The following is a 24,030-nucleotide window of genomic DNA, read 5'->3' as shown; positions in this document are numbered from 1 at the left end:
AAGCGGATATTGTCCACGTGTCCCTATATATTTCCGTAAAAAAACATCTCCTCCTATCTCTCCTCCCTAAATTAACGCTCGGTCCACTTGCTTGGCGTGTATCAACCACACAAAAGGTATAACTTTCCTCTCTCTCTCTCTACTTCGCTAATTAATGCATGGCTTATACGACACGCCTTTGCCCATGTCTGATGCGGTCAAAAGAAGACATAGTTGTTGGGGCAGGGTTTACCCAAATGAACAAGTTGAGAAAAGAAGCTAATATTGTGTCTGTGGCCCGACGCAAACAAAGCCAAATCATGTTCAAAATACGTCAAGCCTGAATGGATCGTAGCGGACAAGAGGGGGGTGGTGAATGGACGCTACACAAATTTTAAGTCTTTTTCAATTTTAGCGGTGCGGAAGGTAAAGGTGATTGCTTTAGTGGTGGAGATGTTTCTAGTATGATCCTAGGCAAGTGCAACAAGTAAAGAAAACAAGCATGATAGTAAGAGTAAGGAGCGGGACAACCGGATCGCGCGGAGACGAGGCGAGGTTTGTTTCCCGCAGTTTCTCTCACAAAAGAGAGTACGTCTGCATTGAGGAGGTGCTAGCCTCACACAAGAGGCTAGACGGCCACACCACGAAGGAAGGCCTCACCTTCTCCCTCGAGAGAGCTCCACAAAGGGGCTCCCCCTTCTCCACTATGGCACCGGTCGAGACGGTGGTTCCTTCACAAGGTTGGGGCGAGCTCCACAACACTAGGAGGCTCCCAACAACCTATGGGGCTAGCACAACACTGATACGCGTAAAGCACACGTCCGTTGGGAACCCCAAGAGGAAGATATGATGCGTGCAACGGTAAGTTTTTCCTCAGTAAGAAACCAAGGTTATTGAACCAGTAGGAGTCAAGAAGCACGTGAAGGTTGTTGGTGGCGGAGTGTAGTGCGGCGCAACACCAGAGATTCCGGCGCCAACGTGGAACCTGCACAACACAATCAAAGTACTTTGCCCCAACGTAACAGTGATGTTGTCAATCTCACCGGCTTGCTGTAACAAAGGATTAGATGTATAGTGTGGAAGATGATGTTTGCGAAGAACAGTAAGAACAAGTATTGCAGTAGATTGTATTCGATGTAAAAGAATGGACCGGGGTCCACAGTTCACTAGTGGTGTCTCTCCAATAAGATAAATAGCATGTTGGGTGAACAAATTACAGTTGGGCAATTGACAAATAAAGAGGGCATGACAATGCACATACATATCATGATGAGTAGTGTGAAATTCAATTGGGCATTACGACAAAGTACATAGACCGCTATCCAGCATGCATCTATGCCTAAAAAGTCCACCTTCGGGTTAGCATCCGCACCCCTTCCAGTATTAAGTTGCAAAGAACAGACAATTGCATTAAGTATGGTGCGTAATGTAATCAACACAAATATCCTTAGACAAAGCATTGATGTTTTATCCCTAGTGGCAACAGCACATCCACAACCTTAGAACTTTCTGTCACTGTCCCAGATTAAATGGAGGCATGAACCCACTATCGAGCATAAATACTCCCTCTTGGAGTTACAAGTATCAACATGGCTAGAGCCTCTACTAGCAACGGAGAGCATGCAAGATCTTAAACAACACATATATGATAGATTGATAATCAACATAACATAGTATTTCATATTCATCGGATCCCAACAAACGCAACATGTAGCATTACAAATAGATGATCTTGATCATGATAGGCAGCTCACAAGATCCAACAATGATAGCACATGAGGAGAAAACGACCATCTAGCTACTGCTATGGACCCATAGTCCAGGGGTGAACTACTCACACATCAATCCGGAGGCGATCATGGCGATGAAGAGTCCTCCGGGAGATGATTCCCCTCTCCGGCAGGGTGCCGGAGGCGATCTCCTGAATCCCCCGAGATGGGATTGGCGGCGGCGGCGCCTCTGCAAGGTTTTCCGTATCGTGGCTCTCGGTACTGGGGTATTCGCGACGAAGACTTTTTATAGGCGGAAGGGTAGGTTTAGGGGCTTCACGAGGGGCCCACACAACAGGGCGGCGCGGGCCTCTCCTTGGCCGCGCCGCCTTAGTGTGGCGCCACCTCGTGGCCCCACTTCATATCTCCTTCGGTCTTCTGGAAGCTTCATGGAAAAATAAGACCCTGGGCGTTGATTTCGTCCAATTCCGAGAATATTTCCTTTGTAGGATTTCTGAAACCAAAAACAGCAGAAAACAGCAACTGGCTCTTCGGCATCTTGTCAATAAGTTAGTGCCGGAAAATGCATAAATATGACATAAAGTGTGTATAAAACATGTGAGTATCATCATAAAAGTAGCATGGAACATAAGAAATTATAGATACGTTTGAGACGTATCAAGCATCCCCAAGCTTAGTTCCTACTCTTCCTCGAGTAGGTAAACAGTAACAAAGATAATTTCTGAAGTGACATGCTATCATAATCTTGATCAATACTATTGTAAGCATATGTAATGAATGAAGTGATTCGAAGCAATGGTAAAGACAATGATTAAACAACTGAATCATATAGCAAAGACTTTTCATGAATAGTACTTTCAAGACAAGCATCAATAAGACTTCCATAAGAGTTAACTCATAAAGCAATAGATTCTTAGTAGAAAGTTTTGAAGCAACACAAAGGAAGATATAAGTTTCAGCGGTTGCTTTCAACTTCAACATGTTTATCTCATGGATAATTATCAACACAAAGTAATATGATGAATGCAAATAAGCAAGTATGTAAGAATCAATGCACAGTTAACACAAGTGTTTGCTTCTAAGATAGAAAGAAGTAGGTAAAATGACTCAACATAAAAGTAAAAGAATGGCCCTTCGCAGAGGGAAGCAGGGATAAATCATGTGCTAGAGCTTTTCAAGTTTTGAAATCATAAAGAGAGCATAAAAGTAAAATTTTGAGAGGTGTTTGTTGTTGTCAACGAATGGTAGTGGGCACTCTAACCCCCTTGCCAGACAGACTTTCAAAGAGCGGCTCCCATGATTATTTTATTTTTGGGTGACACTCCTTCCAACCTTTGCTTTCACAAACCATGGCTACGAATCCTCGGGTGCCTTCCAACAATCACATACCATGAAGGAGTGTCTATTTATTTTAGTTTTATTTAGAGATGACACTCCTCCCCACCTTTGCTTTCTCAAGCCATGGCTAACCGAATCCTCGGGTGCCTTCCATCAATCACATACCATGGAGGAGTGTCTATTAAGGTTAATTAATTTGGGGCTGGGAACCCCATTGCCAGCTCTTTTTGCAAAATTATTGGATAAGCGGATGAAGCCACTAGTCCATTGGTGAAAGTTGCCCAACAAGATTGAAAGATAAACACCACATACTTCCTCATGAGCTATAAAACATTGACACAAATAAGAGATAGTAAATTTGGAATTGTTTAAAGGTAGCACACGAAGTATTTACTTGGAATGGCAGAAAATACCATGTAGTAGGTAGGTATGGTGGACACAAATGGCATAGTTTTTGGCTCAAGGATTTGGATGCACGAGAAGTATTCCCTCTCAATACAAGGCTTAGGCTAGCAAGGTTGTTTGAAGCAAACACAAGTATGAACCGGTACAGCAAAACTTACATAAGAACATATTGCAAGCATTATAAGACTTTACATTGTCTTCCTTGTTGTTCAAACCCTCACTAGAAAATATCTAGACTTTTAGAGAGACCAATCATGCAAACCAAATGTCAACAAGCTCTACAGTATTTATTCACTAATAGGTGCAAAGTATATGATGCAAGAGCTTAAACATGAGCACAACAATTGCCAAGTATCAAATTATTCAAGACATTATACCAATTACCACATGTAGCATTTTCGGTTTCCAACCATATAACAATTAACGAAGCAGTTTCAACCTTCGCCATGAACATTAATAATAAAGCTAAGAACATATGTGTTCATGTGCAACAGCGAAGCGTGTCTCTCTCCCACACAAAGAATGCTAGGATCCAATTTATTCAAACAAAACAAAAACAAGAACATAAAGACGCTCCAAGTAAAGCACATAAGATGTGATGGAATAAAAATATAGTTTCACTAGAGGTGACCTGATAATTTGTCGATGAAGAAGGGGATGCCTTGGGCATCCCCAAGCTTAGATGCTTGAGTCTTCTTGAAATATGCAGGGATGAACCACGGGGGCATCCCCAAGCTTAGAGCTTTCACTCTCCTTGATCATATTGTATCATCCTCCTCTCTTGATCCTTGAAAACTTCCTCCACACCAAACTCAAAACAAACTCATTAGAGGGTTAGTGCATAATCAAAAATTTACATGTTCAGAGGTGACATAATCATTCTTAACACTTCTGAACATTGCACAAAGCTACTGAAAGTTAATGGAACAAATAAATCCATCAAACATAGCAAAACAGGCAATGCGAAATAAAAGGCAGAATCTGTCAAAACAGAACAGTCCGTAAAGATGAATTTTTATGGGGCACTAAACTTGCTCAGATGAAAATGCTCAAATTGAATGAAAGTTGCGTACATATCTGAGGATCACGCACGTAAATTGGCAGATTTTTCTGAGTTACCTACAGAGAATACTACTCAAATTCGTGACAGCAAGAAATCTGTTTCTGCGCAGTAATCCAAATCTAGTATGAACCTTACTATCAAAGACTTTACTTGGCACAACAATGCAATAAAATAAAGATAAGGAGAGGTTGCTACAATAGTAACAACTTCCAAGACTCAAATATAAAACAAAAGTGCAGAAGTAAAATAATGGGTTGTCTCCCATAAGCGCTTTTCTTTAACGCCTTTCAGCTAGGCGCAGAAAGTGTGAATCAAGTGTTATCAAGAGATGAAGCATTAGCATTCTTACCAGGGGCGTTGGGAGTTTCCTCAATAATGCATTGTATCTGGTCTATGTAAGTTTCTCCTCTTTGTATGCTTTTAGGCTTACTATTCTCATCAAACAAATTTTCAGGAACAAGCCAAGCATAGTTATTTTCTAGAGCTTCATGCATTCCTAGGAGCTTACTAGGTATCGGTACTTTGATCTCCCCACCATCATTAACATTATTAGTGTACCTTATTCTATCCATGTCCATCTTTTCAAGTGTTCTTTTAAAATCAGTGAACAAACCAAGCCTCTTATGCTTAATAAAAACTTTTCTAGCTTCTTTAGCTATATCTTCAAATTATCTAACAAGGACTTTTAAAACAAAATCTCTCTTTTCTCCCATCTCCATATCAGAAAGTGTAAGAAACATATGTTGTATTATGGGATTGAGATTAACAAATCTAGTTTCCAACATGTGTACTAAACAGGCAGAAACACTTTCATAAGTAGGAGCAACTTTTAATAATGGTATATCTTCAAAATCTTCATCCATACTAACATGGGTGAAAAATTCTTCTATATTATCTCTTCCAATGATACACCCTTGCCCTACCGGTACATCTTTAAGAGTGAACTTAGGAGGAAACATGATGAAATAAGTAAAGTAAATGCAAGTAACTAATTTTTTGTGTTTTTAATATGGAGAACGCAAACAAGATAGTAAATAAAGTAAAGCAAGTAACTAATTTTTTTGTATTTTGATATAAGTAAGCAAACAAAGCAGTAAATAAAATAAAGTAAAGCAAGACAAAAACAAAGTAAAGAGATTGGAGTGGGAGACTCCCCTTGCAGCGTGTCTTGATCTCCCCGGTAACGGCGCCAGAAAACGTTGCTTGATACGCGTAAAGCATACGTCCGTTGGGAACCCCAAGAGGAAGGTATGATGCGTGCAGCGGCAAGTTTTCCCTCAGTAAGAAACCAAGGTTATCGAAACAGTAGGAGTCAAGAAGCACGTGAAGGTTGTTGGTGGCGGAGTGTAGTGCGGCGCAACACCAGGGATTCCGGCGCCAACGTGGAACCTGCACAACACAATCAAAGTACTTTGCCCCAACGTAACAGTGAGGTTGTCAATCTCACCGGCTTGCTGTAACAAAGGATTAGATGTATAGTGTGGAAGATGATGTTTGCGAAGAACAGTAAGAACAAGTATTGCAGTAGATTGTATTCAATGTAAAAGAATGGACCGGGGTCCACAGTTCACTAGTGGTGTCAATCCAATAAGATAAATAGCATGTTGGGTGAACAAATTATAGTTGGGCAATTGACAAATAAAGAGGGCATGACAATGCACATACATATCATGATGAGTAGTGTGAAATTCAATTGGGCATTACGACAAAGTACATACACCGCTATCCAGCATGCATCTATGCCTAAAAAGTCCACCTTCGGGTTAGCATCCGCACCCCTTCCAGTATTAAGTTGCAAACAACAGACAATTGCATTAAGTATGGTGCGTAATGTAATCAACACAAATATCCTTAGACAAAGCATTGATGTTTTATCCCTAGTGGCAACAGCACATCCACAACCTTAGAACTTTATGTCACTGTCCCAAATTAAATGGAGGCATGAACCCACTATCGAGCATAAATACTACCTCTTGGAGTTACAAGTATCAACTTGGCCAGAGCCTCTACTAGCAACGGAGAGCATGCAAGATCTTAAACAACACATATATGATAGACTGATAATCAACATAACATAGTATTCCATATTCATCGGATCCCAACAAACGCAACATGTAGCATTACAAATAGATGATCTTGATCATGATAGGCAGCTCACAAGATCCAACAATGATAGCACATGAGGAGAAGACGACCATCTAGCTACTGCTATGGACCCATAGTCCAGGGGTGAACTACTCACACATCAATCTGGAGGCGATCATGGCGATGAAGAGTCCTCCGGGAGATGATTCCCCTCTCCGGCAGGGTGCCGGAGGTGATCTCCTGAATCCCCCGAGATGGGATTGGCGGCGGCGGCGTCTCAGGAAGGTTTTCCGTATCGTGGCTCTCGGTACTGGGGTATTCGCGACGAAGACTTTTTATAGGCGGAAGTGTAGGTTTAGGGGCGTCACGAGGGGCCCACACAACAGGGCGGCGTGTGCCCCTCCTTGGCCGCGCCGCCTTAGTGTGGCGCCACCTCGTGGCCCCACTTCGTATCTCCTTCGGTCTTCTGGAAGCTTCGTGGAAAAATAAGACCCTGGGCGTTGATTTCGTCCAATTCCGAGAATATTTCCTTTGTAGGATTTCTGAAACCAAAAATAGCAAAAAACAGCAACTGGCTCTTCGGCATCTTGTCAATAGGTTAGTGCCGGAAAATGCATAAATATGACATAAAGTGTGTATAAAACATGTGAGTATCATCATAAAAGTAGCATAGAACATAAGAAATTATAGATACGTTTGAGACGTATCAAACACCAAGCTAGCCTCCATAGGTGCACTTCCTCCAAGATCCCACCATAGGAACCCTAACTCCAAGATCCACTAAGGACTAGCACGAGTTGGTGAAATCTCTCTTGGTAGAACCATAGATCGGGGCCTCCTCCAGCGCGATTTTTTTTTAAATAATACACTTTTTAATATTAATTCCAGGAATAATAGCCGTTTTCAGCAAATTTCAGAAATAATACACCGTCGGGGTGGTGGAACCCGAAATTACGAAATCGGGTTTGAGGAACCCGAATACACAAAATCGGGGTTGGGGAACCCGAAAATAAGATTCTTCTGCGCCTTCTGCGCCGTGATGGAAAAAGAAGAATAAAAAAAGTAGTAATCGGGGTGGTTGAACCCGATTTCTGAAAATCGGGCAAGTTGAACCCGATACCTAATAATCGGGCAATTTGAACCCGACTTCAATAAATCGGGTTTATTGAACCCGATTTTCTGCCCAGCACGAAATTTTCCCGCCTTTTCGCGTTCGCACCGCCGTGTTTCCCTCCCGCCTTTGCCGCCACCCTTCCCGCCACTTCTTCCCGCCACTCCTTCCCGCCATCATCTCCCGCCACTATCTCCCGCTAAATTTTCCCGCCACACTGTCGAATTTTTGCCTATAAAAGCAGGCATCGCTACTCTGGATTGCACAAGTTCTTGTATCTCTATTTTATCCCGTTTGCTCACCCTTAGCCATCATGAGTGTGCCTTGCTCTGACCAGGACTTTAGGCCGGCGAAGGCGAAGGCTGCAAGTTTGCCCCCGGGTGTGACTGCGGAGCGGTGTTGGTGCGGCCGTCTTGCAAAGGTTATGCAGGTGGAGGATTTCTCCGACCAGTTCGGCATGAAATTTTTCATGTGTGCGAGCTATGAGCATGATCCACCCCGTAGTTCAGCTTCGTCGTCCACCAGGCCGCCGGTATGTTTGGACATAATTTTATGTTGGCATTAATTTATTTATGAATGTGATTTAATGTTATTGTTTGTGCTGCAGTCTCCCCCGCCCCTATGCAAATGGTTTCACTGGATAGACACGGAGCAGCCGGATTGGGCGCGTCAGGAGGTTGAGGAGAAACACCGGCGTGCGTGGGCAACGTTCTTTGAGGAGGAGCATTGGGAAAAGGTTCGTGCTAATGAAAAAGCAGAGCGGGAGAGGCAGATACAGAAACTTAGGGCGGAACAAGCTCGTAATCGCGAGGTGAATCAGAAGAGGATGGATGATGAGGCTGCACGTAGGTTTGCAGAGGAAGAGATGCGCAGGGAGGCTCGTGAAGCGGAGAGAAAGAGACTAAGGGAAAGAGCTGCTGAGGCGCAAGCGGCAGAAGAACGCGGCGACAAGTCTGGAAAATGGCCACGGTGGACGCAGGGAAAGTAGAGTTATGTGTCGTACTGGCAATGTATCTTAAATTCAGTTTTAGTTTGTCGTTGTATCTTAAATTCCGTTGTAGTGCTAAGCCGTATTTTAATTTCAGCTGCAATGTATCTTAATTTCAGTTGTAGTATTAATGTGAAATAGTAGTCATACATGGTGCATACAAATAGTAGTCATACATGGTGCATACAAATAGTACTCATACATGGTGCATACAAATAGTACTCATCTCACTGACCACGGCCCCTCCCTCCACCTCGCCTCGGTGGCGGTCGAGCCTGAAAAGGTGACGGCGAGTACATACGAACAGGTGGCTGGCGATGTCGGGGAGGAAGCATGTACCCCTGCTCGTGCTTGGCCGTATGCTGCGTGGGATCCGGAGGTGGAGTTTCTTTGTTGACTTGAAATCCAGTCTTGATAGCTCTGCTGTGTTTCGTCCTGATCGTGAGCACTGGACCAGAAGGATCGTGATCCGGACCCCGTCGACATATGTCCCTCACCTTTGATTAGATAAAAAAACCGTTAGTCGATCATGAGGAAATTCACACATGGTGCACAATTAATATGGATAGTGATGAATTGCGTACCCTCTGGCTCATCCATACGGGGACGCCACCCGAAGTTAGGCATGGGAAATTGCTGCTCCATGCCGAAACCGCCACGCTGCCAATACTCGTAAGTAGGCTCCTGCTGCTGCTGGTTTTGCCACCCAGAACCTCCTGCCTGGTTAGGAGATGGTGGCCTCGGGCTCGGCGGTACCTCCATACGTGGGCGCGGGGCGTGCCGCGGCTGATGCACCTGCAAAGAGGGACGAGGTGGCCGCTGTGCTGCTCGGTACTCAGCAACATCCGAAGATCGCGTGCATGTGATAGTCGCGTAGATACGACGTAGTTTGTCCTGAAGACGCTGTGCAAAGGAGGCGTGGTGCTCATACCGTCCAAGAAGTGGGCCGGTGGAGAGCGACCGTGCATACTGGGCGGCTTCATCTTGCAGCTCCGCCGTCAACACGGCCTACAATTGTGAGCTCAAATTAGTTATGTGTTGGCCAATTGTTAAAAAAATATATTTGACTTACTGCGTGATGCCGACTGCCTGAAGTGGAGTGACGAGGGTAGGTGTCCCACTGTGTCGAGGGATCCTGTAGAGTAGGCGCCATCTCACCCCAGCGAAAGTGGAACGTGTGGGTCTCGGGCCTCCATCGATCCACTAAGCAGGTGATCAAAGCAGCATCGTAGTTCAGGCGCGAAATGTGATCTCGGGCCTCCACTAATCGAGCGAAAGGTAGTAGTCCTGCCCACTTCAACCTGCAAAACAAATAATACACAAGCTAAAGCAGGTCCAATGTAGTTCTTATAAATTTGAGACAAAACAATTGAACAAGTACCTGTCTTCCCATTGAGGGTGTATCATCCAGTTCTTCTTTGGAGTACGGGTCTGCAGTGGCTCCATGCTCTGCGGGTCAGCCTCCAAGTGCGATGCACGATGTTTCTGATCAATAAGTGGATCGAGCAACGATCGAGCCGCCATATCTGCATAAAGATATCACAAATTGCTGCATAGTTCATAAATATTACAAATTATAACATAGTTCACAAATATTTCAAATTAAAGCATAGTTCATAAATATTACAAATTGTAGCATAGTTCATAAATATTACAAATTATAGCATAGTTCACAAATATTACAAATTAAAGCATAGTTCATAAATATTACAAATTAAAGCATACTTCATAAGTATTACAAATATTACTATCTCCCTCTATTTCTTCCCCTCCCACGCCTTCCTCAGTTGCCTCGCCCACGGTTAGCCGCATTGGCTGCATTCTTTGGGTAGAAAGTGGGACATAGGGGGTCCCTGTGTCCAAATTGGTTGCACAGAAAACATTGCCTAGTTGGACCACCCGCTTCTGCTTCATCCATATCATTTCTAATGCGCCTTGTCTCCCGTCGACCTCTGTTCATCCGCAATGATCTTGGGTCAGGGATGTACCGTCTTTCATTTGGTATCACCGTAGTAAAATTTCCCACAACTCTGTATCCGACCATCTCGCCGGTCCAGGTGTGCAGCACAGCCTCTTTCGCATAATATGGAGAGACGAAAGAGATTGAGTCCAGCCCTAGTTGTCTGGTAGCTGCCAGCACATGGGAGCATGGAAGGTGAAGCAACCTCGGTTTGTTGCATGTGCATTCACACGATGGCCATTCTTCATTTCCAATTCTGACCTCATGTGTTCTCACCGCATTCACACAACCAAACTTGTCGGTTGGTAAGCGCACCTCAAACCTCCTTTCCTGATTACCGATGGCCAGAACAGTGTGTGACATACCCTTCTTCATCTTGACATCCATATATTCCATAATGGCCTTACAGTAAGGAGTGTTTGGATTTTCAAGCATATGGCTCAAAGCCAACTCCCGTCTCTCTTTGAAATAATTCATAGTGCCATATAAAATACCCTCCACAAGGGCTGTCAGCGGCAATGCCCTATTTCCCCTAAGCACGAAGTTGTATGACTCAGCTAGGTTGGTAGTCATCACACCATACCTAGCTCCATGTGTGTCATGCAGCAAAGACCACCTTTCTAATGGCTCGTGCTCTATCCACTCGGCAAAATTTTTAATCCGTCGTCCAGGCCTCCTTCTAGTATTGGGTGGGTCAAATCCAGGCAGGTCACATAGCCCAATAGGATCTGGCTCGGGGCCTACTGGAACCTGTGTACCCTGTGCCACAGCTGCTGCATGAGCTGCTACTAATGCAGCTCGGGCGGCTAACCTGTGCCGCACATGGTCCTTAGTGAACTCATCCAGCTTGCCGCGGAGAAAAGTGTACTTGCATTCTTGATTCTGCTTGCACAACTTCTTGAACAGATTCATAAGACCCTTGCTCCTAAACTGCGAGAAGAAATTGGCCCCCAGGTGGCGCATGCACCACCTACTCTGCATATCCTGCCATGGCGTCTCTTCATCAGGTCCGGCTTCTACCAGAGTCTTGATAGCCGCAAGTATACCTGCATGCCTGTCATGTAGCACGCACACATTTTCGCGATCTTTCACTATCGATTTTTTTAACTGCCTGAAGAACCATAACCAGCTAGCAGTGTTCTCGCTCTCAACAAATGCAAATGCGAGAGGCACACATCGATTGTTGCCATCCACTCCAATTGCTGTCAGAATCTGTCCCTTGTACCTCCCAGTTAGAAAAGTTCCATCTACACACATCACCGGACGACAGTGCATGAAAGCCTCGATGCATATGCTGAATGCGAAAAACACCCTGTGCAGAACCCTGACATTAGGGAACTCTGGTATCACAAAGTCTTGTATGTCCACATGGGTGCCCGGATTCCGATCCTTCAATGTCTGCAGGAGACGGACGACACCGTCATAAGCATCATAGAAGGTCCCGAATCTGTTCTCCAGTGCCGTATGTTTAGCCCTCCATGCCTTGCCATATTCAATTACATACTTATATTGAAGGTGAACTCTTTTCTGGATGGCTTTAACCCCCATTCTTTATTATTCTCTACAATCTCCTTGTAGAACAGGCGAGCAATAAGAGTGGATGTAAGGTTTCGGTGATCCTTCAACATACTCTTAAGGACACATGTGTGCGGCACGAAGTCGCTCACCACCCATGTTGTGTCATACTTCGGACAGTACCCATGCACCCTTGATGGACATCTAGCATCGCTGCAGACCACTGTCAAGAATTTCTGACTTGAAACGGTGGTTCTGAATACCCTTTGCGTGTTCATTGCCCACTGAGTGATTGCTTCCTGCAGATGTCTCTTGTCAGCATATCTAGCACCAACTGAGATGGTGTTCATGCTGTACTCCCAGGCAGAATCGTGCCGATCATCGACTATCATTGCCTCCGACAAATCATGGTTCCAAGAAGAGGGGATCGGATCCGCCTCTTCGTTATCATCTGAAGTATCGGATCCACCGGATTCATCTGAGTCAACCTCATTGTCCACTCCATCCTCGTCTTCCTCGTCCATCATGTTCTGCATCTGTTCTTCTTCTTCGTCCACGCTTTCAAGCTCAACAGTATCGTCATGACCACCTGCTGCATGGCTACTCTCCCCGGATTGGAAACTGCTGCCGCCAGCATCAGAACTTTGACTGCTCTGGCCTGGATGGAACGCACCCTCGCCTTCTTGGAAATTCACCACCTTCGCCTCGGGAAGCATTAAGGCGATGGGGTGAGTTCCCCTGCGCTCGCACGCTTCCAACCAGTGCACCCACTGAGAGGTCCGCTCAATCGGCTTCAACCGCCAGAAAATCTGGGTACTGGAGCTGCTCCACAAAGCATGCACACCAACAGTGTATGCTTCGGGATTAAGCCCAAAATTCACGGTCAACCACTCCTTCAACTGACTAACTCGCCATGTTTTTGGGTTTGTCAGATGCAACTCCTCGTACTGAAACTCGCTCAGATCAGCTCCCATCGGAGTTGTTCGAACCGTGCCATGACCGAAGTAAACAACGAATTTTAATCTATCTGACATATCTGCTCACCTATAAAAATTACATACTCGTCAAAAAAATCTAGCACCTACACTCTAAAATAAATAAAAATCTAGCACCTGCAGTCCTAAATAAATACTATCTACCGGTACATATTTCAGTAACTAATGTGCGCAGCTAACGAACACAACATGCATTATGAGTACACCATCTAATACCAGGAATTAGGGTTTACCCTTGAAGCGTGCCAAACACCTCCGTCAGCAGCTCAGCTCCTCCACCACGCAGCAGCTGCACCACCACACAGCAGCAGCAGCAACAACAACACCACCACCAGCTCCTCCACCACCACCACCACCAACAGCACCTCCACCAAAACGCCTCAAAAACTAACCCATGTATAGATCAGGTGATTCTACAACTTTTGGTGGTCAAACTACAACAAATGGTTGGAAAAATGGCTCAGAAATGAGACATTTAGCTGCTGGACTGAGAGCAAATGAGAGAGATCTGAGATGAACTGAGTGAGCTGTGCTGCAGGAGGAAGAAGAGCTGGGCGAGCTGCACCATGCGTCGGCCGGGATTTATTGCCCTGCAATTTCGGGCGCAGGTTCCCCGAATCGCCCGCTTCGGGACGGCCCTCCCCGACTCGGCCTGCTCCTGGCCAGGAGACAGCCCGACAGCGGCAGCGCGTGGCCGACAAAAGCGCCTCGGGCGCGCTGAGCCCGACAAAGCTGAATCGGGCGTGCTGAGCCCGAAAATGGCCTTGTCCGCGTGGCCGGCAGGAGATTCCCTGCACTTCGGGTTCGCTGACCCCGATTTTCAAATTTCGGGTTCACGGGCCCCGACGGTGTATTATTTCTGAAAATTGCTAAAAACGGCTATTATTTCTGGAATTAATATTAAAAAGTGTATTATTTAAAAAAAATTCGCTCCTCCAGCTCTCCTCAAAATTTGGGCAAGATTGGTTGGATGGTTGGGGAGATCCTCAAGGTTTAAGCTCAGCAACAATGGAGAAGAGAGAGAGAGAAGAGATAAAAACGAGTTGGGGAAGAAGGGCCCTTTAAATAGGTCCCCCGAAATCCAACCGTTATCTGCAGTTTTTGCCTAAGCGGTACTACCCCTTTGGTAAGCGGTACTACCGCTCTGGATTCGAAATCCCACCGAATTTATCCACGTGGACACATAGCGGTACTACCGCTCGCGGTACCGCTCGAGGTACCGCAATGGCCTCCAGAGCTTAATGGATCCCAAGCGGTACCGAAGCGGTACCAGAGCGGTACAGCTGTAACTCATGTTACGGTACTTAAGCGGTACCGAGGCAGTACTACCGCTCACGGTACCGTAACTTGTTCTGTGGGACATTCTCAGTGCAAAACTCCAGAGCGGTACCGTTGGGCGGTACCAGTAGGGGTAGCGGTACTACCGCTACTGGTACCGGTATTACCGGTCTGACAAAAACTGTTTTCTCCTCTTTTCCTCTCCAACCATGTCATCTCGCGATACACACACAAAACCAGAAAGCCTATAAGCTACGCTTCAGTCCTCCGATCTTGACGTGTCCAGCAAGGTCACCATGCACTTGCAAATCTATCAAAGACACTCTTTGCACGCGGTGAGATTATTCGAGTGTTGTCATCAAACACACAAAACACGGGGTTTAGACTTTGCTCTTTCAATTTCCCCCTTTTTGGTGTTTGATGACAACACAAGAATTTGCAATGGCATAAGATATTATGATGAGATTTTAGATTTGCAAAAACTCGACAGAGCTCCCCCTAGACATGTGCATATTTTGAATATGTATTTGAGTACAAATGCACACATCCTAGAGGCATAACTCCCCCTAGATTTTACAAACCAAGCACATATGCAACAAGGATACTTGACATGTTCATATAGCATATGCACAATATGGAGGCAACACAAAATCATGCAAAGAGTTTTGGGTGAAGTTATCATACCTTTGCCTTGAGAAAACCCAAACTCACAACAAATGACTCCATAGGGTTGGTGTAGCCACAAGAAGAGATAAAGCAACTAGGACCAAAAGGCTACAACAACGAAAGTTCCCATGCAAAAACCCATCCCAATAGGCAACTTCTCCCCCTTTGGCATCGGAACACCAAAAAGGAGGATAAGCAAACTACAAGGATGGTAAGGAAATACACAACCAAGCTTGCAAAAACCAACGAGGGAAAACAAAGCTTGGATCAGACTCCCCAAAAACATGAAGAAAAAGAAAAGACAACAAAAGAAGAAGGACAAAAGAAAATCACAAAGAAACAAGAAGAACCAAAAACTCCTCAAAGAGGAGGTTGGTGGTCGAAGCCACCGTGTAAGAGTATAGTAGTGTGAGGTCGCGTAGATGTATCTAGGACTCACGGCTACAACTCAACATGAAGCTCATTAGTCACTTATTTGACAAATAGCATATGTTTTGGATTTCTTTATGCATTATGGGGGGGAGGGATAGCTCAATAAGTTTAAACCGCACTCCCCCTATGTTCATGCGTGCCTTTCATCTAGACATATAGTTAAAGAGTGGTATGTGCGCACGATGGTCAAGCAAAGTTCGATGGATCAATGATATTTAGCTCATGCCTCAACTCAATGAAACGCTTCTCATCCAAGGGCTTCGTGAAGATGTCCGCCAATTGCTCCTTGGTACCAATGAAGGATAGAACAATATCTCCGCGAGCAATGTCATCCCGGATGAAGTGGTTCCTTATCTCAATGTGCTTCGTCTTGCCATGAAGAACCGGATTGTAGGCGATCTTGATTGCGCTCTCATTGTCACACAAAAGAGGCACCTTGCTAAACTCGAGTCCATAATCCCGCAAGGTTGCCTCATCCATAAGATTTGAGCACAACTACTCGCCACGGCAACATATTCGGCTTCCGCGGTAGAGACGGATACACAATTTTGCTTCTTTGAGGACCAACACACCAAGGATCTTCCAAGAAAGTGACAAGCTCCGGATGTACACTTCCTATCCACCTTGTCGCCCGCCCAATCAGAGTCGGTGAAACCAACCAAAGAGAAGTCCGTGTGCCCTTGGGTACCATAGTCCGGAGTGTGGGATATCAACTAAATATCGAAAGATCCTCTTTACCGCCACAATGTGGCTTTCCTTCGGACTTGCTTGAAACCGTGCACACATACCAACGCTTAACATTATGTCCGGACGAGAAGTACAAAGGTAAAGAAGCGAACCTATCATCGAAAGGTAAAGAAGGGATCCACCACCTTGCCGGTCTCATCAAGGGAGAGTTGACATTTGAGATGCATCGGGGTTCCAATGCCCTTGGCGTCCTTCATGTCGAAGCGCTTGAGCATGTCTTGGAGGTACTTGGCTTGATTGATGAAGGTGCCTTGTCGCATTTGCTTGATCTCGAACCCAAGGAAGTACTTGAGTTCACCCATCATCGACATCTCAAACGGATGGACTCAAGCCTTGCAACGGGTGCAAAGGTTTTGCCAAAGTCCACGCCTTCAACTTGAGAATAGCCTTCTGCCACCAATCTTGCTTTGTTGCAGATGACGATGCCGTGTTCATCTTGCTTGTTCTTGAAAACCCATTTGGTGCCGATAACATTGCGGCAATGATTGGGTCGCTTCATGAGAGTCCACACATCATTCCTCTTGAAGTTGTTGAGTTCCTCTTGCATTGCTATCAACCAATCGGGATCTTCAAGCGCATCATTAACCTTGAGTGGTTCCACGATAGAGATAAAGGCGTGATGCTCACAAAAGTTTGCTAGTTGCCTCCGGGTGGTCACTTTGCTCTTTAAATCACCAATGACATTACGCAAGGAATGAGACTTGAGGTGCAAATGTCTTGAAGTAGGATCTTCACGGCGAGTATCGGCCATAGGAGTAGATTCTTGTGAGTCCTCTTGGCCTTCATCATGGTTTAGATCCTCGTCTTGACCTTCATTGTTGTTGGGTGGGGCATCATCATCATCATCATCATCATTAGGGCCAAACGACTCGGGGGTATTGGGTATAGGAGTATCCATAGAGATTGTCTCCGAGCCATTTGGTGAAGAACTTGAAGCTTGACCTTGGTGATAACCCACAAGTATAGGGGATCGCAACAGTCTTCGAGGGAAGTAAAACCCAAATTTATTGATTCAACACAAGGGGAGGTAAAGAATACTTATAAGCCTTAACAACTGAGTTGTCAATTCAGCTGCACCTGGAAAAGCACTAGTAACAGGGGTAATGTGAAAGCAGCAGTAATATGAGAGCAATAGTAACAGTAACACATCAGCAATAGCAGTAACACAGAGGCCATGGCACCAGAAAATAGTTGATACTACTTCCAATGTCATATAGGAACGAATATATGATGATGAGAGATGGACCGGGGTTCCCAGCTATCTACACTAGTGGTAACTCTCCAATAACAAGTGACAAGTGTTGGGTGAATAAATTATAGTTGGGCAATTGATAGGATTGAAATAGCATTAAGACAGAACATCAAGATTATTAATCATGTAGGCATGTTTTCCATATATAGTCATATGTGCTCGCAATGAGAAACTTGCATAACATCTTTTGTCCTACCAGCCGGTGGCAGCCGGGCCTCAAGGGAATCTACTGGTAATTAAGGTACTCCTTTTAATAGAGCACCGGAGCAAAGCATTAACACTTGGTGAAAACATGTGATCCTCATACCTAAGCCTTCCCCTCCAGTTATCCCAGTTGGTGTCACTCTGGGGCCTCGGGTTCCAGACATAGACATGTGCAAACAACTTGTAGATACAATCTAAGCAATAATTATAGAGCTTAAATCTAAGATCATGCCACTCGTGCACTAGTGACAAGCATTAAACACAACAAGATTGCAGCAACAATAACTTCACAAACTTTATAGATAGACTGATCATAATGTAACAATTCATCGGATCCCAACAAACACAACACCGATTACATAAGATGGATCTCAATCATGTAAGGCAGCTCATGAGATCATTGTATTGAAGTACATGGGAGAGAGTACCAACTAGCTACTGCTAGAACCCGTAGTCCTTGGGGGAACTACTCACGGAGCATGATGGAGGCGGTGGCGTCAATGGAGATGGCTTCCGGGGGCACTTCCCCGTCCCGGCGGCGTGCCGGAACAGAGATTCTATCCCCCAAATTGGAGTTTCGCGATGGCGGCGGCGCCCCTGGAGTCTTTCTGGAGTTTCGTCAATTTTTGTAGGGTTTTTACGTCGCGAGCGATTTTATAGGCAAAGAGGCGGCGCGAGGGGGTGCCTGGGGGGCCCACACCACACCTGGGCGCGCCGCCCTGTGGTCTGGAGGCCCTGGGCCTCCTCTCCGTCTCCCCTTCGGTGTTCTGGTCCGTCTCGGTGAAATAAGATGTTTGGCTTTTGTTTCGTCGAATTTCGAGAATATTGCCCAAACAGCCTTTCTGGAACCAAAAACAGCAGAAAACAGGAACTGGCACTTCGGCATCTTGTTAATAGGTTAGTTCCGAAAAATGCATAAAATCATTATAAAGTGTGAGCAAAACATGTAGGTATTGTCATAAAACTAGCATGGAACATCAGAAATTATAGATACGTTGGAGACGTATCAAGCATCCCCAAGCTTAGTTCCTACTCGCCCTCGAGTAGGTAAACGATAAAAAGAATAATTTATGTGGTGACATGCTACTTACATAATCTTGATCATACTATTGTAAAGCATATGAAATGAATGAAGTGAATCAAGGCAACGATCTATAGTTTGCTAACAAATAGATAACATATAACAAAACTTTTCATGAATAGTACTTTCAAGACAAGCATCAAAAAGTCTTGCATAAGAATTAACTCATAAAGCAATAAATTGAAAGTAAAGGCATTAAAGCAACACAAAGGAAGATTTAAGTTTCAGCAATTGCTTTCAACTTTCAACATGTATATCTCATGGATAATTGTCAACACAAAGTAAAATAATAAGTGCAATAAGCAAGTATGTAAGAATCAATGCACAGTTGACACAAGTGTTTGCTTCTAAGATGGAAAGAAGTAGGTAAACTGACTCAACATAAAGTAAAAGAGAGGCCCTTCGCAGAGGGAAGCAGGGATTAAATCATGTGCTAGAGTTTTTCAAGTTTTGAAATCATATAGATAACATAAAAGTAATGTTTTGAGAGGTGTTTGTTGTTGTCAACGAATGGTAGTGGGCACTCTAACCCCCTCATCAAACAGACTTTCAAAGAGCGGCTCCCATGAAGGACGTTATCTCTACCAGCAAGGTAGATCATCCCTCTTCTCTTTTGTTTACACATGTACTTTAGTTTTATTTATGGATGACACTCCTCCCAACCTTTTGCTTACACAAGCCATGGCTAACCGAATCCTCGGGTGCCTTCCAACATTTCACATACAATGAAGGAGTGTCTAATTGCAAAATTAAGTTGCTTACTGATGAATCAGGGCAAAACATGTGAAGAGAATTATTAATGAAAGTTGATTAACTGGGGCTGGGAACCCCGTTGCCAGCTCTTTTTGCAAAATTATTGGATAAGCGGATCAAGCCACTAGTCCATTGGTGAGAGTCTGCCCAACAAGATTGAAAGATAAAACACCACATACTTCCTCATGAGCTATAAAACATTGACACAAATAAGAGATAATAACTTTTGAATTGTTTAAAGGTAGCACATGAAGTATTTACTTGGAATGGCAGAGAAATACCATATAGTAGGTAGTTATGGTGGACACACATGGCATAGGTTTTGGCTCAAGGTTTTGGATGCACGAGAAGCATTCCCTCTCAGTACAAGGCTTTGGCTAGCAAGGTTGTTTGAAGCAAACACAAGTATGAACCGGTACAGCAAAACTTACATAAGAACATATTGCAAGCATTATAAGACTCTACACTGTCTTCCTTGTTGCTCAAACATTTTTACCAGAAAATATCTAGACCTTAGAGAGACCAATCATGCAAACCAATTTCAACAAGCTCTACGGTAGTTCTCCACTAATAGGTTTAAACTACGTGATGCAAGAGCTTAAACATGATCTACTTGAGAGCTCAAAACAATTGCCAAGTATCAAATTATTCAAGACAATATGAGGTATTTTCTGTTTCCAACCAAATAACAATAAGTGCAACAGCTTCCAACTTTTGTCATGAACATTAAAAGTAAAACGAAGAACACCAGTGTTCAAATGAAAAAGCGGAGCATGTCTCTCTCCCACACAAGGATTGCTAGGATCCGAATTTGTTCAAACACAAACAAAAATAAAAACACACAAACTCTCCAAGTAAAGCACATAAGATGTGACCGAATAAAAATATAGTTTCACTAGAAGTGACCTGATAAGTTGTTGATGAAGAAGGGGATGTCTTGGGCATCCCCAAGCTTAGATTCTTGAGTCTTCTTGAAATATGCAGGGATGAACCACGGGGGCATCCCCAAGCTTAGACTTTTCACTCTTCTTGATCATATATCATCCTCCTCTCTTGACCCTTGAAAACTTCTGCCACACCAAACTTCTCATAAACTTCATTAGAGGGGTTAGTACCCAAAAAACTTTAATCCACTTTAGTCCGGTAGTGACACATTGCAAGAACTCAATAAAACATTAGCTACAGCTCTCCACGTCTAGAAAGCCTCACTTAAAGTCCACAAGAGACAATACAAAAAACAGAGACATAAACTGTCAAAAAAGAACAGCCAGTAAAGACGATTTTTTTAGAGGTACTTCCGTTGCTAAAATCAGAAAACTCAAAACTAATGAAAGTTGCGTACATATCTGAGGAACACGCATGAAAATTGGCAGAATTTTTTGGGTTCCCTACAGAGATACCTACTCAAATTCGTGACAGCTAGAAATCTGTTTCTGCGCAGGAATCCAAATCTAGCATCAACCTTCTATTAGAGACTTTACTTGGCACAACATTGCAATAAAATAAAGATAAGGAGAGGTTGCTACAGTAGTAACAACTTCCAAGACACAACAAAACAGTAGCAAAGTAAATACATGGGTTATCTCCCAAGAAGTGCTTTCTTTATAGCCATTAAGATGGGCTCAAGAATTTTTAATGATGCTCACATAAGGAATAAGAGTTGAAGCAAAAAGAGCATCAGGAGGCAAATTCAAAACACATTTAAGTCTAACCCACTTCCTATGCATAGGAATCTTGTACACAAATAAATTCATGAAGATCAAAGTGACAAGCATTGGAAGATAAAACAAGAGTAACTTCAAAAGTTTCAGCATATAGAGAGGTGTTTTAGTACCATGCAAATTTCTACAACCAAATTTTCCTCTCTCATAATAATTTTCAGTAGCTTCTGATACGTCTCCGACGTATCGATAATTTCTTATGTTCCATGCCACATTATTGATGTTATCTACATGTTTTATGCACACTTTATGTCATATTCGTGCATTTTCTGGAACTAACCTATTAACAAGATGCCGAAGTGCCGATTGCTTTGTTTCTGCTGTTTTTGGTTTCAGAAATCCTAGTAAGGAAATATTCTCGGAATTGGACGAAATCAAAGCCCAGGGGCCTATTTTTCCACGAAGCTTCCAGAAGTCCGAAGGAGAGACGACCGCCATGGTCGCCTCCGGTGTGATGTGTGAGTAGTCTACCCCTGGACTATGGGTCCATAGCAGTAGCTAGATGGTTGTCTTCTCCCCATTGTGCTATCATTGTCGGATCTTGTGAGCTGCCTAACATGATCAAGATCATCTATCTGTAATTCTATATGTTGCGTTTGTTGGGATCCGATGAATAGAGAGTACTTGTTATGTTGATTATCAAAGTTATGCTTATGTGTTGTTTATGATCTTGCATGCTTTCCGTTACTAGTAGATGCTCTGGCCAAGTAGATGCTTGTAACTCCAAGAGGGAGTATTTATGCTCGATAGTGGGTTCATGCCTGCATTGACACAGGACAGTGATGAAAGTTCTAAGGTTGTGTTGTGCTGTTGCCACTAGGGATAAAACATTGATGCTATGTCTAAGGATGTAGTTGTTGATTACATTACGCACCATACTTAATGCAATTGTCTGTTGCTTTGCAACTTAATACTGGAGGGGGTTCGGATGATAACCTGAAGGTGGACTTTTTAGGCATAGATGCAGTTGGATGGCGGTCTATGTACTTTGTCGTAATGCCCAATTAAATCTCACTATACTCATCATGATATGTATGTGCATTGTCATGCTCTCTTTATTTGTCAATTGCCCAACTGTAATTTGTTCACCCAACATGCTGTTTGTCTTATGGGAGAGACACCTCTAGTGAACTGTGGACCCCGGTCCAATTCTCTTTACTGAAATACAATCTACTGCAATACTTGTTCTACTGTTTTCTGCAAACAATCATCTTCCACACAATACGGTTAATCCTTTGTTACAACAAGCCGGTGAGATTGACAACCTCACTGTTTCGTTGGGGCAAAGTACTTTGGTTGTGTTGTGCAGGTTCCACGTTGGCGCCGGAATCCCTGGTGTTGCGCCGCACTACATCCCGCCGCCATCAACCTTCAACGTGCTTCTTGGCTCCTCCTGGTTCGATAAACCTTGGTTTCTTTCTGAGGGAAAACTTGCTGCTGTGCGCATCATACCTTCCTCTTGGGGTTGCCCAACGAACATGTGAAATACACGCCATCAAGCATATTTTCTGGCGCCGTTGCCGGGGAGATCAAGACACGCTGCAAGGGGAGTCTCCACTTCTCAATCTCTTTACTTTGTTTTTGTCTTGCTTAGTTTTATTTACTACTTTGTTTGCTGCACTAAATCAAAATACAAAAAAATTAGTTGCTAGTTTTACTTTACTTGCTATCTTGTTTGCTATATCAAAAACACAAAAAAATTAGTTTACTTGCATTTACTTTATCTAGTTTGCTTTATTTACTGTTGCTAAAATGGCCAACGCTGAAAATACTAAGTTGTGTGACTTCACAACCACAAATAATAATGATTTCTTATGCACACCTATTGCTCCACCTGCTACTACAGCAGAATTCTTTGAAATTAAACCTGCTTTACTGAATCTTGTTATGCGAGAGCAATTTTCTGGTGTTAGTTCTGATGATGCTGCTGCCCATCTTAATAATTTTGTTGAACTATGTGAAATGCAAAAATATAAAGATGTAGATGGTGATATTATTAAACTAAAATTGTTCCCTTTCTCATTAAGAGGAAGAGCTAAAGATTGGTTGCTATCTCTGCCTAAGAATAGTATTGATTCATGGACTAAATGCAAGGATGCTTTTATTGGTAGATATTATCCCCCTGCTAAAATTATATCTTTGAGGAGTAGCATAATGAATTTTAAACAATTAGATACTGAACATGTTGCTCAAGCTTGGGAAAGAATGAAATCTCTGGTTAAAAATTGCCCAACCCATGGACTGACTACTTGGATGATCATCCAAACCTTCTATGCAGGACTAAATTTTTCTTCACGGAATTTATTGGATTCAGCTGCTGGAGGTACCTTTATGTCCATCACTCTTGGTGAAGCAACAAAGCTTCTTGATAATATGATGATCAACTACTCTGAATGGCACACGGAAAGGGCTCCACAAGGTAAGAAGGTAAATTCTGTCGAAGAAACCTCTTCCTTGAGTGATAAGATTGATGCTATTATGTCTATGCTTGTGAATGATAGGACTAATATTGATCCTAATAATGTTCCATTAGCTTCATTGGTTGCACAAGAAGAACATGTTGATGTAAACTTCATTAAAAATAATAATTTCAACAACAATGCTTACCGGAACAATTCTAGTAACAACTATAGGCCATATCCTTATAATAATGGCAACGGCTATGGTAATTCTTATGGGAATTCTTACAACAATAATAGGAGTTCACCCCCTGGACTTGAAGCCATG

The 24,030-nt window shown here is 43.6% G+C and overlaps 1 protein-coding gene and 1 long non-coding RNA gene across 2 annotated transcripts; one reads left to right on the top strand and one right to left on the bottom strand.

The window, feature by feature from the left end:
* Positions 1-7,457: 7,457 nt before the first annotated feature.
* Positions 7,458-8,826, top strand: LOC127293844 (uncharacterized). The gene is made up of 2 exons (XM_051323532.2): positions 7,458-8,243; positions 8,319-8,826. Exons 1-2 carry the CDS (start codon positions 8,025-8,027, stop codon positions 8,697-8,699), a joined length of 600 nt encoding a protein of 199 aa, XP_051179492.1. The 5' UTR covers positions 7,458-8,024; the 3' UTR covers positions 8,700-8,826.
* Positions 8,827-9,839: 1,013 nt separating this feature from the next.
* On the bottom strand, positions 9,840-13,439 carry LOC127348611 (uncharacterized). Its single transcript, XR_007879849.2, has 3 exons — positions 13,403-13,439; positions 10,081-10,225; positions 9,840-10,000 (listed from the first exon to the last, which is right to left on the bottom strand). It is a non-coding gene; the product is annotated as an uncharacterized lncRNA (long non-coding RNA).
* Between the last annotated feature and the right edge of the window lie 10,591 nt (positions 13,440-24,030).

This window comes from Lolium perenne, chromosome 4, assembly GCF_019359855.2.
Source record: "Lolium perenne isolate Kyuss_39 chromosome 4, Kyuss_2.0, whole genome shotgun sequence".
Lineage (NCBI taxonomy): Eukaryota > Viridiplantae > Streptophyta > Magnoliopsida > Poales > Poaceae > Lolium > Lolium perenne.
This window is presented reverse-complemented; position numbering and strand designations above follow the sequence as displayed.